The 15,802-nt window shown below is 61.9% G+C and overlaps 2 protein-coding genes across 2 annotated transcripts in view; both read right to left on the bottom strand.

The window, feature by feature from the left end:
• The window catches only part of RADIL (Rap associating with DIL domain), a 61,325-nt gene extending 47,181 nt beyond the window's left edge, over window positions 1–14,144 (bottom strand). Inside the window, exon 1 of the mRNA XM_040990033.1 lies at window positions 13,570–14,144. Coding sequence (XP_040845967.1) covers window positions 13,570–14,104 — 535 coding nt within the window. The 5' untranslated portion in view covers window positions 14,105–14,144. The remainder of the gene's footprint in view (window positions 1–13,569) is intronic.
• Window positions 800–2,704, bottom strand: PAPOLB (poly(A) polymerase beta). Its single transcript, XM_040990036.1, has one exon. It carries the CDS (start codon window positions 2,702–2,704, stop codon window positions 800–802), a length of 1,905 nt encoding a protein of 634 aa, XP_040845970.1.
• Window positions 14,145–15,802: the final 1,658 nt, after the last annotated feature.

Here is a 15,802-nt window from a genome sequence, read left to right as displayed (position 1 = left end):
AAAGGACAGAGAGGGGACGCAAAAAGCTTTCCTGTTTTAAGACAAATGATTGAGGATGAGAAAACAGGCTTTGTCAGCCCCAAGGAAATGTCTGATCGCTGACTACATAGTCTGCAAGAATGTCACAGATAAAAGCACCATTTCGTGACCACGTCCCATATACCAAAGGCTCGCTAGTTACTGCTCTGATGTCAAACGCCTACCTAGGGCCTGACGTTTCATTTTAAGAGGGTTACACCTAGCGCACGGGCTGGGTTTACTCGTACTCTCTCGGGTATGGTACGGCACTATATGATGGGGTCCGATTTTAAAGGTGGTGGGAGAAACCTCTTCAGGCAAAAGCTGAAGCTCGGCCAGCTGAAAAATCTATAAATAGTTCTAAAGTGCATCCCTGGAGTGAGGAATTCCAGAGTGCAGGGCAGGTGTCAGTCGGAGACGCAAGCACGGCTGGAGGTCTTCTCTTCTCCCAGGCAGCAGTCCTGGCGAGAGCTCACGTCACGTGCGCCGAGATTTGAGCGATAGTACTTCTGGCTTCACTCGCCAACCTGGAAGCTCCCCTCCCCGGAGTCCCTCCTGGACTGGAAGCCGCGCCCTTCTTGTTGGGATCGTCAGCTGGCAGGCGAGCTGGTGGAGGCTGTTGGTGGGCAGCGGCCTCTACCCATGGCGTCTGTTGGACGGAGCTCATGGTGACAGCCGCGGGGCTCTCGGGCAGGACGGGGCACTGGGACGTCCTGTGCTGGAGGAAATGATCGGTCACTGTCTCTCTAGCTTCCGTTCTTGTATTCCACACCTTCCTTTCCTAGATTCCCACGATAGGGTTAGGGATGCCGGCCGCGGCATTTCCGGAAGGCATGGGTGGATGGCTCAGCAGACACGGTGAGGAAACCACCCGGGTGACTCTGGGCTTTGGTGGAGGAGAGCCGGCAGGCTGTGAGGCCGCCTGAGGGATGCCTTCACCCGACACGGCCCCGGGGCCCTCGTCGGGACTCCCCTGGGGCAGCACAAGCTCGGGGGCCTGCCCGTTGGCCAGCGTCACAGACAGGACGGGCGGGGCGGGGCTGCTGGTGTCCCGGGAGCTGCCAGTCAAGAGGCCGGCGGGCGACGGCGTGGACACGCTGTCTTCACTGTCCGTCCCGGCACTGCCATCGTCACTCGTGGCCGTCAGGGTGACGCCCTCTGCCGGGCGCGTCTTCTTTTTCTGAAACACGTGGTTGGGGAGCAGCTCCTGCAGCTCTTTCTTTCGCAAGTGCATGGCAGCGACTTTCATGTCCATCTCAAACATCTTGCTGTTGACGGCCTGCCGGTACACGGTGTCCGTGAACGACTGGATGTCGTAGGTGAGGTCCACGCTGAGAACCTCGGACTGCTCGGGCTTCTTCAGCACCAGCCCGATCACCCACATGGTGCAGAACTCCTCCCGCCCGGGCTTCTCCTTGGGCGCCGGGTACGACTGCGGGTTCACGTGCGCCAGCGTGATGAACTCATTCTTCTCCAGGCTCCCGACCAGGATCCGGATCTTGGACTCCACCAGGCCGACCCACTCCAGGTGCTGCTTCTCCGTCGGCGCGCTTGCTAGGAGGACAATGTAGTGCTTGTACTTCTGGAAGAAGCTTGGGGCTTCGAAAAGTTTAGACCACTCGGCCTTGTTGAGCAGGATCTCGTGCGTGATGGCGAGGCCTTGTTTAAACTCCTCCACCATGACCATCCTGGTGGAGACGGACACGTTGTAGGTGGAGTTCTGCTGCGGGTACGCCGGGGTGATGATGGGCATGAGGTGGTAGCGGTCACTGGGGTTCACTCTCGGGTCCCAGACCGGCAGGTTCAGGTTCCGCTCCTCCGGCTCTTTGAGCAGCACCGGGTTGGGCCACTCCCATTCCGAAAACACCAAGAAAAATTTCCGCACCAGAGTGGAGGCTACGGCATTCGGGTAGAGCTGGCAGGTTCTCGCCACCAGCATGGCCCAGGAAACGCCGCCCAGGAAGCCGAGTATGTTGGAGTAGATGTTGTGGCACTTGGCCCACAGCTTGATAGCTCTCAGCGTTAACCTGAAGTTGTCGATGTCTGGGACCAGATGTAGTATCTCGTCGGTTACCCGGCAACCGTTAAGACTTCGGATGCATCTGATATCTAAGTTCTTGAGCAAACTGTCATCCCTTAAATCCAAGTCTTCCGGAATGGTCTGCAGTGCTAATCTTGCAAACAGAATATCGATCTCTATCCCATCAAAACACAGCTTTATGACCGGCACGAACGCGTCCTCCACGGCCCGCAGGTCTTTCACTTCCTCCTGCAGCCTCAGCTTGTGGTAGAAGGAGGTGAAGAAGTCGCTGCGGTCCACGTGCCTGGGCGCCACGCACAGCGCGTCGATGTCGGCGCCCTTGGTGTGCACGCCCAGGCGGTACGAGCCGAAGGTGAAGAGCCGGCCGCCCACGCTCTCCACCAGCACCTCGGGCAGGCTCTTGCTCGCACTGACTTCGCGGATCCACTCCTTCACCAGGTTGTTCAACTTCTCCAGGATCAGGATCCGGCCCTGCAGCTCCTCCTCCTCCTCAAACACGCCGAAGGGCCGCAGGGTCTCGATGAGCTTCTGGGTGAGCGCGCAGTCCGTCTCCTTGGGCGTGGCCAGGCTGATGGGCGAGGAGATGCCGTAGCGCTTGGGCGGCGGCGCCGGCGCTCCCGGGGCCAGCACCGGGAAGGGCATCATGTCTAGCGCCGGCCCCGCCGCGGCCCTTCCGCCCCCGCCGCGACCTCCACGGCCGCACGGGGCATGATCCGCTGGCGCGGGAGGGGCGGGCGCTCCACCAGCCCGGGGGACCCCGCTCCGAGCCCGGGGCCTCAAGCGCTTCGCCTCCTTCCCCTGGGGGCCAACATGGCGCCGGGCGGCGGCGGCGGCGCTTGGGGACGATGCGCCCGCGCGCGCCTGCGCACCGGCCGGCGCACCGGCCCGGGGCGGGGGTTCGGGTCCAGGCGGGCATCAACCGGCCGCGTTCGGCCGTGCCGCCCCGGCTCTGCCCTCACACGCCATCAGGGCGCGCTCCCTCGTGCGCACTGGGGCGGCCGCGCTGTGGCAACGCCCCGCCACCGAGGACATGGGTGAAGTCCTCGCGCGAGCCCGCTGCACTGCCCACACTGCCCGCATTGCACACACTGCCCGCATTGCCCACACTGCCAGCATTGCCCACACTGCACACACTGCCCGCACTGCACACACTGCACACACTGCCCGCACTGCCCACACTGCCCGCACTGCCCACATTGCACACACTGCACACACTGCCCGCATTGCCCACACTGCCCGCATTGCCCACACTGCCTGCACTGCCCGCATTGCCCACACAGCCCACACTGCCTGCACTGCCCACACTGCCTGCATTGCCCGCATTGCCCGCATTGCCCACACTGCCCGCACTGCCCGCACTGCACACACTGCCCACACTGCCCGCATTGCCCACACTGCACACACTGCCCGCACTGCCCACACTGCCCGCACTGCCTGCACTGCCCGCACTGCACATACTGCCCGCATTGCCCACACTGCACACACTGCCCGCACTGCCCGCACTGCACACACTGCCCGCATTGCACACACTGCCCGCACTGCCCGCATTGCCTGCACTGCCCGCACTACCCGCACTGCCCACACTGCCCACACTGCCCACACTGCCCGCACTGCCCACACTGCCCGCATTGCCCGCACTGCACACACTGCCCGCACTGCCCACACTGCCCGCACTGCACACACTGCCCGCACTGCACATACTGCCCGCATTGCCCACACTGCACACACTGCCCACACTGCCCGCACTGCACACACTGCCCGCACTGCCCGCACTACCCGCACTGCCCTTGGGCTTCTCCCGGCTTCGCACGGGATGAAGCGCTGGTTGTTCCCTTCCCTGTGTGACCCGCGTCCCCACCGTACAGCCGCCCTCCACAGTCGTACTAGCGTACTGTTTAAATGATTCAAAACTCGTGCTTCCAGCAGCGCTGCCCACAATGCCCAGTTGTCCTTCCTGCAGCTCGTTCAACACTTACTACACACACATTCAGAGCGTATAATCAGACGCCACTGCTGACGCCCCTGAATCCACTTCCAGAACCTAGTTTCCTATGGAATCCCTGGGAGTGGCCGCCCAGCATGAGCTGGGTTTTTAGGATCCGTGTTCTTTCTGTGAGCCACAGGACAGTGTGTATACACTGTGTCCTTGCAGAAGGGCATCACACAGACCCTGCAGCCCACGAGGGCCCCTGCACACTCCCACACACACAGACCCTGCAGCCCACCAGGTCCCTGCACACTCCCACACCACACACACACACAGACCCTGCAGTCCAGCAGGGGCCCTGCACACTCCCACACCACACACACACACAGACACACACACACACACACCCCTGCACCCCACCAGGGACCCTGCACACTCTCACACCACACACACACAGACCCTGCACCCCACCAGGTCCCTGCACACTCTCACACCACACACACAAAGACCCTGCAGCCCACCAGGTCCCTGCACACTCCCACACCACACACACACACACACACACACACACAAACACACACACAGAACAGGGGTCCTGTTCTCTCATCACCTCTGCTGCACTCCAGCTCTTAGCCAGGGATTACCCAGAAGCAAAGGCAGTACAGTGCTGAACCCCAAACACATCACAGAGAGCTCTGCTCTCCACCCCCAGGAAACAGTGCAGTTGTCTCCTCCTAGGGTCAAGGCCAGGTAGGATCTTTCAGGGAGAAGCCCTGGCCTCAGCAGCACGCCCACGTGTCCCACGAGTGTGACCAGGTTGAGTCCCAGTTCCACTTCTGATGCCAGCATTCGCGACGCAAGACAGTGGTGCAGCCGGAGTGCACAGGTGTCTGACACCCGTGCCGGAGGCTCAGTTGCTGACTCAGCTTCAGCCTGACCCAGCCCCAGTGAGAACGTGAGCTAGTGGCTTGGGTGGGCTCCCACACTGCTCACTGCCCATCTCCCCACTCCTGGATCAACAGCTCTCTCAAATAAATTTGAAAAAGAAGAGTTTTAAAGGGAGCTAATTTTGTCATCTCTTAGCAGGCAGCAAGCCCTCCCTGCTCCCCCTTCGCTCAGAGTGGCGCCCCACGGGGACCCAGGGGCGCTAAGGGAGGCACCTCCGTTCTAACTGCCTGCTCCCCCTTGGCTCAGAGTGCGCCCCCAGACACAGCATAGTGCACCTCCGGAACTCCCTGCTCCCCACCCGCTCAATCGCAGCCCCCACGGTAACGCAGCGCTAAGAGTCAGCCTACCCCGTTGCCAATCTCCTGCTCCCACGTCCTCGAGTGGCGCCCACGGACCCAGTGATAGAGGCGATCCCCGTGTAACTCCGTTCTCCCCCTGCTCTCAGGTGCCCCCACGACCCAGTGCTAGGAGGCACTCCCGTTTAACTCCCTGCTCCCCATTCGGCCAGTCGCCCAACGGGACCCAGTCTTAAGGCTGCACCTGGTTCCTCCCACGGCTGGCAAACGTCTGCGGGGCAGACTGCTCGAGAGCCAGCTGGGATCTGGGCGCCGGTCCTGGAAGCTTCACCCCAGGGGCTGCCTGTACGTCCTTGGGTGCTCAGGCACTGGAAGATGATACACAGCTTCCCGATACTTTATCTAGAAGGATTTTCCAAGATCATTAATTCCACCTATTGCCAAGATGTCAGTGTGTACTTCTCAACTCCTTCCCACCTGGTCCGCGTGCTCAGCGCCCCGAGAAAGCAATCGGGGGGTCTTGGATGACTTCCCCAGCCCACAACCCAGTGACCCCCACTGACCCCAGCAGCTGCAGTCACCGGATATCCCGCAACTCCACACTGTGCGTGCTGTGGCCTGGGCCATTCCTCAGCCTAATTTACACACTCTTCTGGCAATACCCACCCCCCCATCAGGGGCAGGAACCGCTCCTCTGCCAACTCACTTCAACATGAGCCTGCTGTGGAGTCACTGGATGGTAAGTCCCACATGCTGGCATCCACAGGTGTCCCCACAAGCCTGCATCTCTCCGCGAAAGCGCATTCAGTGCCTGCATAATCGATCACTTCTCACACAGTGTTTACACAGCCCATCTGTCTAACTGCTCGAGTTTGCCACCTCCTGCCACAGAGCCCAAATATTGGAGGGTGCAGGAGCCAGCACGTGGCACAGCATGACGGGGGGGCGGGCTGCCAGTCTTCTGCCATCGGCAACTCCAGCTGTATGTGCGACCTGCGACCTGTGACCTGCACCCTGCGACCTGTGACCTGCACCCTGCAACCTGTGACCTGCGACCTGTGACCTGCACCCTGCGACCTGTGACCTACGACCTGTGACCTGCGACCTGTGACCTGCACCCTGCGACCTGCACCCTGCGACCTGTGACCTGTGACCTGCAACCTGTGACCTGTGACCTGTGACCTGCACCCTGCGACCTGTGACCTGTACCCTGCGACCTGTGACCTGTGACCTGCACCCTGGGCTCCAGTGTGCGTTCCTCTTGGGTATCTTGTCCCTTCTCGCTGATCTTCAGCCACTCCCGACTCTGTGCTAGCTGTTCAGCAGTACCTCACTTCAGGCACTGCAAGCACTTGTCCCAGTACAGGCGTGCCTGCCAAGCTTACCTAAACAGTGCCCTTGGCTGGACAGGAAGTGGCCATGTGACCCCACCAAGTCCATCCACCTCCCCCCTTAACCTTTGCATGCCTTTAAGCTTTGCTTAGGCAACTCTTCTCTTCCTTTGGCCTCCAGGTTTTGAACGCATCTGGAGCGAGGGTCCACTTTTACTTTTCTCCACGTCCTGAAGCTGGCTGTCCCGACTCTGGACAAACTCCTTTATGCGACACTTCTGGCACGTTCCCTATTCCAGCCCGCTCTGACCCCGCCTGTAAAACCTGGCCGGTCAAGAGCTTCCTAACTCGTCCACACCACTGCAGGCCACGCCGCCCACCTCACGGCGCTTCAAGCCCACCACGGTGTGGGAGAGCCTGCCACGCCCGTGCCAAGGCTGGGCTCAGGCCTGCGTGGCACCTGGCGGCTCTCCAACACCTCAGGCAGCAGCTCCACTGTGAACATCTCAGCACGCTGTCCAGAGCACAAGACCACTGCACACGCGCGAACAACGCCAAGAGTGTCGGCCAGCGCTGTCACGGTGGGAGCCAGCAGATCCCAACGTGGCGGGGACGCAGTGACACCACCAACACCCCTGCGCTGGCGGGACAAGGGTCCCGACTTGCACTTCGCCAAATGCGGCAGTTACCAAGTCAGGGGCCACATTTCTGCGCTAGCTACAAAAAAGACGCTGGCAGTGAATATTAATACATACACTTCTAATTTGTTTTAAAGATTTTTTTTTTTTTTTTTGGAAAGGCAAATCTACAGAGACAAGGAGAGACAGAGAGGAAGATCTTCCATCTGCTGATTCACTCCCCAAACGGCCACCACAGTTGGAGCTGAGCTGATCCAAAGCCAGGAGCCCAGAGTCTCTCCCAGGTCTCTCATGCAGCTGCAGGGTCCCAAGGCTTTGGGCCTTCCTCAACTGCCACAAGCAGGGAGCTGGATGAGAAGTGGGCCTGCCAGAATTAGAACCAATGGCATGTGCAAGATGAAGACTTTAACCACTAGGCTACTGTGCTGGGCCCTACACTTCTAATTATTAAGTCAACTTAAAAAAATGTAAAAACGTTTTTGGAAAACACGAGTTGTACTGTTTAGTTTATAAGTTCACTACCTTGGTTCATGACAACGAAAAACTAGTTTTCATATTCTGAGATTCCAACTAAGGAAATTGGGCATTCTAAAACTCGGATCACACGGCTTGAGAGCAGAGAGACCTTTGGAACAGTCCCCGCCCCCTGCCATGTTCACACCACGTCCTGAACCTGGCCCCCACATGCGGTTTCCCTGAAGCCTGGGCTCGGACACTGCGGGGAGGTCGAGCCCTCCACAGCAACCCGCTGTCCCCAGTGAGCACGGAAGCACTGGCCTGCTGTGTCAGACCGTGCCACAGAGCCTCGCCACACAGACGGTCAGGGTTGCCGGGCACCTGACAACAAGGTGTAGCCTGAGCCTTTCTGCTGCCATCATGGCCTCGTGGGTAAAATACTCCCATGGAACATCTGCCCAGCCACTGCCCAGCCACCCTGCAGCCAGCCCTGCCCTTCTTACGGCTCGTGGTGGCCACGGAAGACATGCAGCCCTCCTCATCCTGCCTGAGTGCGCCTTCTCCTCCCGTCCCTGCAGTACCTGCGCTGTCCGCCTTACCCCGTCGGCCACGGATTTTACACCAGGGATGATGTGCCATATACTTTTGGCATTAGCGCTGGGCACCTGCCTGCTGGCCTCAGGCTCAGCCCACTGGCACAGTGGTGCGGTGCATCCAACCCACTCCAAGGCGGAAATGAAGATGCTCATGTTTTTAGAACATGCAGCCAGTGGGCTACAGGGTGAGCCCGCTGTGAGCCATGAGCCCCCACCCACACGCTCTGTCCGCTCTGTCCGCTGGCAAGGCCCGGCGGGGACTGGAAAGCTCAGCCGCTTCCCTCTGCAGAGCCAGGACGTGAACCAGCCCGTTAGCAGTCAGCACACACAGTCAGCATTTCCCACAGGATACCCTCTGCCAGGCTGCTGCCCGGCTTCACGGAAAGTCCTGCGGCAGGCCCAGCACCTCGGCTCACTGGCTAACCGTTCAAGTGCCAACTTCCCATATGGGCACTGGTTCTAATCCTGACAGCCCCACTTCCCATCCAGCTCCCTGCTTGTGGCCTAGGAAAGCAGTCGAGGATGGCCCAAAGCCCTGAGACCCTGTACCCATGTGGGAGACCTGGAAGAGGTTCCTGGCTTTGAATCAGCTTAACTCCGTCCGGTGCAGCCACTTGGGGAGTGAACCAGCAGACAGAAGATCTTAAGATCTCTCTCTCTCTCTCCTTCTCTCTGTAGATCTGCCTTTCCAATAAAAATTTTTAAATCTTTTTTAAAAAATTAGACTCCTTGTAGGGGAAAAAAGATCAGAAGACGATGCCCACAGAGACTGGACTGGCCAGGGCAGAAGTCACAGCAGCACCCAGTGAGCACGTGAGGCAGCCCGGAGGTGCCCGGCAGGTGCCTGGAGGTGCCCCGAGCTTACAGCCGCCCTCTGCCCATGAGTAACTCAGGCAGAGCAGGGGGCTCAGCCGTGACACACTCGCCAACACAGCCACTCCAGCAGCCACACAGGGCTCCAAGGAGCGGAGGCGGCACGGCAACCTGTCTGGTGGCCACCTCGGCAGCCCAGCCACGCTCCACTCCTGGATGGCGCCCTCCCCTCCGGAGGCACCAGTTCCACACAGAAGAGGGTTCCATGACAGAGCCTGTGTGCACACGGACGCTGAGACCCTCCCAGCAATCCTCCCACGGGGGTCCGGCAGGCACCCAGCGCACACCAGCCACGGAGCTTCTGACAGGCAGTTTCTCCCCAGCCTCTGCACCGGCACAGGTGACCTTCACAAACTCTCCGCCTGGCAGCCTGCCTGGAACGAGGGTCCTGGAGCAAAGGACGTGGGCCAGCCTCCTTGTCGGCGGCACGGGAGAGTGCCCGAAGACATGGGCCCCCATCGAGATGCTCAGCTTCCAGGGGGCACAGCCCAAGGAGCATGCTGCTGCTGGAGGCCTGCTGAGCACAGAGAGCACGCGGCCACCTGACCCCAACAGGGCCATCGGGCACGCTGGGACTAAGTGCTCGGTGCTCAGTGAAGGCTGCAATGGGAGGCCAGGGCGGAGCCCGAGGCCACTGGGAAAGGCAGCCTAGGTCCACACCTGCATGAGGAAGGGGGAGAGGAGTGGGAACAGAGGGCCTCCATAAGCCCCACCCCCACCTCGCCCACCCCAAGCACTGACAAAAACCACATGGCCCTGCAGTCCGCCTCCGCAGAGCCAGCACGGCGATTGCAGGTCTCGCTGGCCGGGGCCCCAGGTTCGCAGCACCAGCCTTCGGGAAAGCCCAGCGGCGCCCCCTCCCAGAACCCAGGTGGATCCTGAGACGTGCGGAGTCGGACACGCTGGCAGCTAAGAGACGGCCACGTTTATGGAAAACAAAACCCAGACAGCCTTCGTGCGTGGCCCCGGTGCCCAGCAATGGCCAGATGACCGAACGGGGTGGACCCACCCACTGGCACACTCACTCTGCCCTTCCTGACTTCTGGGGGATCGCAGGCACCAGCCCCAGCTCCACCCAGCTCCGAGAACTCCCGAGCCCAGGAGCGCTCTGGGCCCACGGAGCAGCCTTGGTGGCGGGGGCCGACCCACGCCTCTGGCGTGCACTCACACACTGGGCAGGCGGGGCCTTCCCTTCTGCACTTTTTCCACATGAGGTCACTCTGTTCTCACGGAGGGGCAGGGAGGCTCCGCCCTTGTCCTCTGAGGACAGACTGAAGGGGACAGGCCGGGCTGCCCTGCAGCCGTGGAGTCCCCCATCCAGCTGGCCTTCCTCACCCCCACGGGGCCCAGCTCTGCAGCATCCGGCCCCCACAGTGACACAGTCAGGCAGGGGCAAGCATCAGGGACCACGACCCAAGGACGGCCTAGGGGGTGCAGCACCCCCTTCCACTGGGGTCCTGAGGTCCCTCCCCCCTAGGAGACTGGGGAGTGGTGGGGATCACCAGGCGCTCCAGGGAAGTAACTCCGCTGCTGGCCTACTCAGGGACTCGGTCCTGCTCTCCTACCTGAAGGGACAGGGAGGGGAACCCAGCAGCCAAGCACAGGTAGGACCGCCTGCTCCACTCCCCCAGGGAAAAGTCTGTGCAGGTGCTTGCAGGCCCGTGGACAAAGGCTAGCTCCAGGGCCACAGAAAGGATGCACGGGCGTCCGTCCATGGGGTTGGGTGACTTGGAATGCGAGGCTGTGTGTATGGACACGCCTGTGTCCTCCTGGCCCTGTGTCACAGCAGCCGCCCGAGGACTCCACCCAGCAGGCTCTGGACCTTCCCGCTGTCAGGCCCCTGTGGGGCAGGCCTGTTGGCAGGGCCCTCCTGGTGCCCCCAGACTGCACAGCAAGCTGCCTCTGCCCCTCACACGGCCGGTCCCCACACGGAGGCTCGAGCTGGCAAAGCGGGCAGCGCGGCTGGGAGGCACTGGACCACAGTGAAGAAGGAGGTCAGCAAGGAAAGCAGCTCCCTGGGGCCCAGGGCAGGTAACACAAGCGCCTCTTGCCCCTCCAAGTGGGTCACTGGAACTGGCCAGCTTAATGGACTTTTTATTAGCAAGGTTTTGAGAAACGACCTCCAAGTTAAATGGGCTAGGAACAGCAAAACCTCCTCTGACTTGACTCATGGCAAAAGAGACTTCCAAGGGGAGGGTGCTGAGGCCAGCCAAACCTCCGCCTGCAACGCCAGCTGGGTGCCAGTTCGAATCTCAGGTGCTCCATTTCCCATCCGGCTTCCTGCTAATGGCCTGGGAAAGCAGGACGACGGCTCAAGAGCTCGGGACCCTGCCCCCAGCGTGGGCAACCCTCAAGAAGCTCCTGGCCCAGCCCTGGGCGCGGCAGCCACCTGGAGAGTAAACCCTCTCTTTCCAACTCTGACTTTCAAGTAAACAGAAGTAAACGTAAAAAGGGGAGGGTGGGGAGTGAGCCCACACTCGCGTGGCTCACACACCAGGCCTGCCCGCCGACCTACACAAGGGACGCCGCGGGGACCTCAGCGTGGCCGGCACTGGCAGCCACCACCTGCCCAGCTCTGCCTGTCTGGCAGAGTTTTCCAGGATGACCCAAATGCCCCTGGAGCCCGTGCACAACACTGGCTTCTCCCAGCCACACCCGCTCCCTTCAGCAGGGGCCAAAGTGCTGCATGGTGACCAGGCAAGACCGCGACCTGAGCAAAGGCAGCCAGTGGCAGCCGGAGGAGAGGAGGGCTCCTGGGCCAGGCAGTGGCAGCCGGAGGAGAGGAGGGCTCCTGGGGGCAGGCAGTGGCAGCCGGAGGAGAGGAGGGTTCCTGGGGGCAGGCAGTGGCAGCCGGAGGAGAGGAGGGTTCCTGGGGGCAGGCAGTGGCAGCCGGAGGAGAGGAGGGTTCCTGGGGGCAGGCAGTGGCAGCCGGAGGAGAGGAGGGCTCCTGGGGGCAGGCAGTGGCAGCCGGAGGAGAGGAGGGTTCCTGGGGGCAGGCAGTGGCAGCCGGAGGAGAGGAGGGCTCCTGGGGGCAGGCAGTGGCAGCCGGAGGAGAGGAGGGCTCCTGGGGGGCAGGCAGTGGCAGCCTCGAGGAAAGGAGGGCTCCAGGGGGCAGGCAGTCAGCAGCAGCCTCGGAGGAGAGGAGGGCTCCTGGGGGGGCAGCGAGTGGCAGCCTAGGAGAGGGTTCCAGGGGGCAGGCAGTCTGCACCACACAGAGGCACTGGCACAGGGATGTGGCCAGGACCCCATGGTGCAGTCAGTCCAGGGAGGTGAGGTAAGCTGCCCACACACAGCACACAGCGGCAGCCCAGCTCATGGCCGCGCTCCACCCAGAGTCAGGCCCGCACACCTTCTCCTCTGAGTGAGGACCCCACTTCCTGGTGGAGTCACTTTTTATGGGGAATCTAAGGGAGGAAGTCAAGTAAAAGCTAAAACACACTGAACAATCTTTGGAATTTTGTGGTTGTAACTATTAAGGTAATAGCTTCTGTTCACCAAACCAACAGTAACAGCCAGACACAACGCACAGGCTGCGGGTAAGGGGGCCCGAGTACAGGGCCCTGCCCCTGGCACAGCCAGACGCAACGCACAGGCTGCGAGTACGGGGGCCCGAGTACAGGGCCCTGCCCCTGGCACAGCCAGACGCAACGCACAGGCTGCGGGTACGGGGGCCCGAGTACAGGGCACTGCCCCTGGCACAGCCAGACGCAACGCACAGGCTGCGAGTACGGGGGCCCGAGTACAGGGCCCTGCCCCTGGCACAGCCAGACGCAACGCACAGGCTGCGGGTACGGGGGCCCGAGTACAGGGCCCTGCCCCTGGCACAGCCAGACACAACGCACAGGCTGCGGGTACGGGGGCCCGAGTACAGGGCCCTGCCCCTGGCACGCTTCCCATGGGACCAGCACCCACTGCTCTAGACTGGCCTTCCACAAAAATGTCCTCCAGTGTCTCTGGGCACCCACAGTCCATGGGCACCTGGAACCCCTCAAGATGGCGCACCCTGGCAATGCCACAGAGGGTACCTTCCTTCTGTGGTCCACACACACAACCCTACACCAACAGCCATGTACGCTGCCCTACAGCCGACCAGACCCCAGGGTGGGTGTCTCTCAAACCACACAACAAGGACCAGGAGCTTCTGCAGAGCGGCCACCAGGAGGGCTCCCAGACGCACGCACTGGCCATCACTTCCACATGCTCATGGCTGCGGCCACACATGAGGAAAACTGCACACGGCCCAGCATCCCAGGCCCGGGGGCCTCCCCATGCACACACACACACCCACACCACACACACACACAGCCCAGCATCCCAGGCCCGGGGGCCTCCCCATGCACATGGCCCAGCACGCCCCTGCCTCTACCCCTTGCCACCCTCCCTGACCACTGGCCCACCTGGCACCCAGGCCCACAGCCTTTCCTGAACTTCCCACGCTTCCTCACCTGCTGTGATGGTATCCACCTCCTTGGCTGCCAGCGCTTCCACATCTGACCTCTTCCTCAGCTCAAACCTCCGGGACAAACCTTCTCGAGGTTTCCACAGTTCCTGGATCAAGAGCGGCTTCTCATTATCCCCAAACACCCGGAGGCACTGGGCTTGCCATCGCTGCCCGGGGTCCCCGGCACGGCCCACCACATCGCACAGCACGTACTGGCCAGCACTGGCGGGGTCCAGGGCGTAACGCTCCAGGGCCTCTTTCACCAGCTCCTGGGCGCTGGAGGTGCCCGTGGCCAGCACACTCTTGTAGTGGGTGCCAGTGCAGACACTGTCCCCAAACACCTTCAGGACGCCGGGGGCCGAGAGCTGAGTGGACAGCTCGGCGGGGTCGTCGCCAGCGCCCAGGCCGGAGAAGGGCGGCTCTAGGTCTCGGTACTTGTGGCTCAGCGTCCGGGACAGCATGCTGGACAGCAAGTGGCTCTGCCGCTTCAGCCTGCTCTTGGTGGGCGGAGACATGATGAAGTGAGTCCCATAGAACATGGCGGATGGGCCTTCGGGACACGGCTGCGGCTTCAGCCAAAGCACCTGTCACGGCCTGCGCCTGGAGGACAGAGTGGGACAGGTCAGCACAGGAGACCCCGGCACAGCGCCACAGCACTGTCCTGACCCTGCACACACACTGCCCTGGCCAGCCAAGCTCCAGCCAGCACAACACTGCAGCCTGCAGGAGCCAAGGCTGGCAGCACAACAATGCTGCCAGAGGTGAGACGCTCCCCACCGTGAAGTTCAGGAACGCCAACGACAGCTGCGTGGGCAGAAGCTTGGCACAGCCGGCTCCAGGTCACCCGGGGCGGACCCAGCCCAGCCAAAGCTAAACATTAAGGCATCTTCGACAACCTCACTCCCTCTTGCACACCACGTGCTCCTGTGTGGGAAACTGGGCGTGCACACACACAGCTAGGGCAACAGGCCCCTCCCAGCCTCCCACACAGAGGGACCAGCAATCAGACCTGACAAAACGCCCGCCGCCAGTGGCAGGACTGAGACCCGGCTGGAAGGAGATGCCGCCATGGGCCGGCAGCGTTCCCGTGTCCCCACAGCCGCTGGAGACACAAAGGGCTCTTACAGGCCCCGCCGAAGCCTGCCTGGAATGCGTGCATGCCACCCACGGCCGGCCTCGGCTCTCTCCAGACACACACGCAGTCTTGCTGGGGAAATTTGCAAACAGCCCTGCGAGGCGACAGCAGCGTGTCATCAAATCCGGCTCTAATGCCCCGGCTGCTCCAAGGGGCTTAGGGCATAGGATTATTGGCACCTTGGCAGACGGGAGTGGGGCAGCAGGGTGGGAGAAAGGCAAGCGGACCCCACTCTGGGCTCACCAGGGACAAGGCCATGGACTCAGCAGTTGCTCGGAGTGACAGCAGCCGTGGGGCCTGCCCCTGGGACACGGGCCAGCGTCCAGCTCCCTGCAGCCCATTCATGCCCACCAGCCTGACCCACCCATGGCTCTGCAGGTGCCTGAGATGCTCTGGGGCCAGAGGGCAGCACCCAGGACTCGTAAAGAGTCACCACTCCCCTGGGGACCACACAGTGCCACCACACACCAGGTCTACAGCCTGCTCTGGGGAGCGTCTTCCCCCCCTCCCACCGGGGCAGTCTAAAAGAGAGCCAGAATCCTGACCCAGCTCCAAGCCCCTAGAATCAGCCCCACAGTCAACAGCTGTGCGTTGCTCCAAGACGTACACCCACCAAAACGACTTCTGACAAAATCACACCTCAAGCCTGGAGGGTGGCAGCACCAGGCCTGGGCTCCCCAGAACCTGGAGGGTGGCAACACCTGCCTCCAGGTCTGGGCGCCCCAGCACCTGGGGGTGGTAACACCAGGCCTCAGTGCCCCAGCACCTGGAGGGTGGTAACACCAGGCCTGGGTGCCCCAGCACCTGGAGGGTGGTAACACCAGGTCTGGGTGCCCTAGCACCTGGGGGTGGTAACACCTGCCTCCAGGCCTCAGTGCCCCAGCATCTGGGGGTGGTAACACCTGCCTCCAGGCCTGGGCACCCCAGCACTTGGGGGTGGTAACACCTGCCCCCAGGCCTCAGTGCCCCAGCATCTGGGGGTGGTAACACCTGCCTCCAGGCCTGGGCACCCCAGCACTTGGGGGTGGTAACACCTGCCCCCAGGCCTCAGTGCCCCAGCATCTGGGGGTGGTAACACCTGCCTCCAGGCCTGGGCACCCCA

This window comes from Ochotona curzoniae, unplaced genomic scaffold, assembly GCF_017591425.1.
Source record: "Ochotona curzoniae isolate NIBS_2020 unplaced genomic scaffold, NIBS_Ocur_1.0 contig_54, whole genome shotgun sequence".
Taxonomy (NCBI): Eukaryota; Metazoa; Chordata; class Mammalia; order Lagomorpha; family Ochotonidae; genus Ochotona; species Ochotona curzoniae.
Note: the sequence above shows the minus strand (reverse complement) of the source record. Positions and strands in the feature narration are given on the sequence as shown.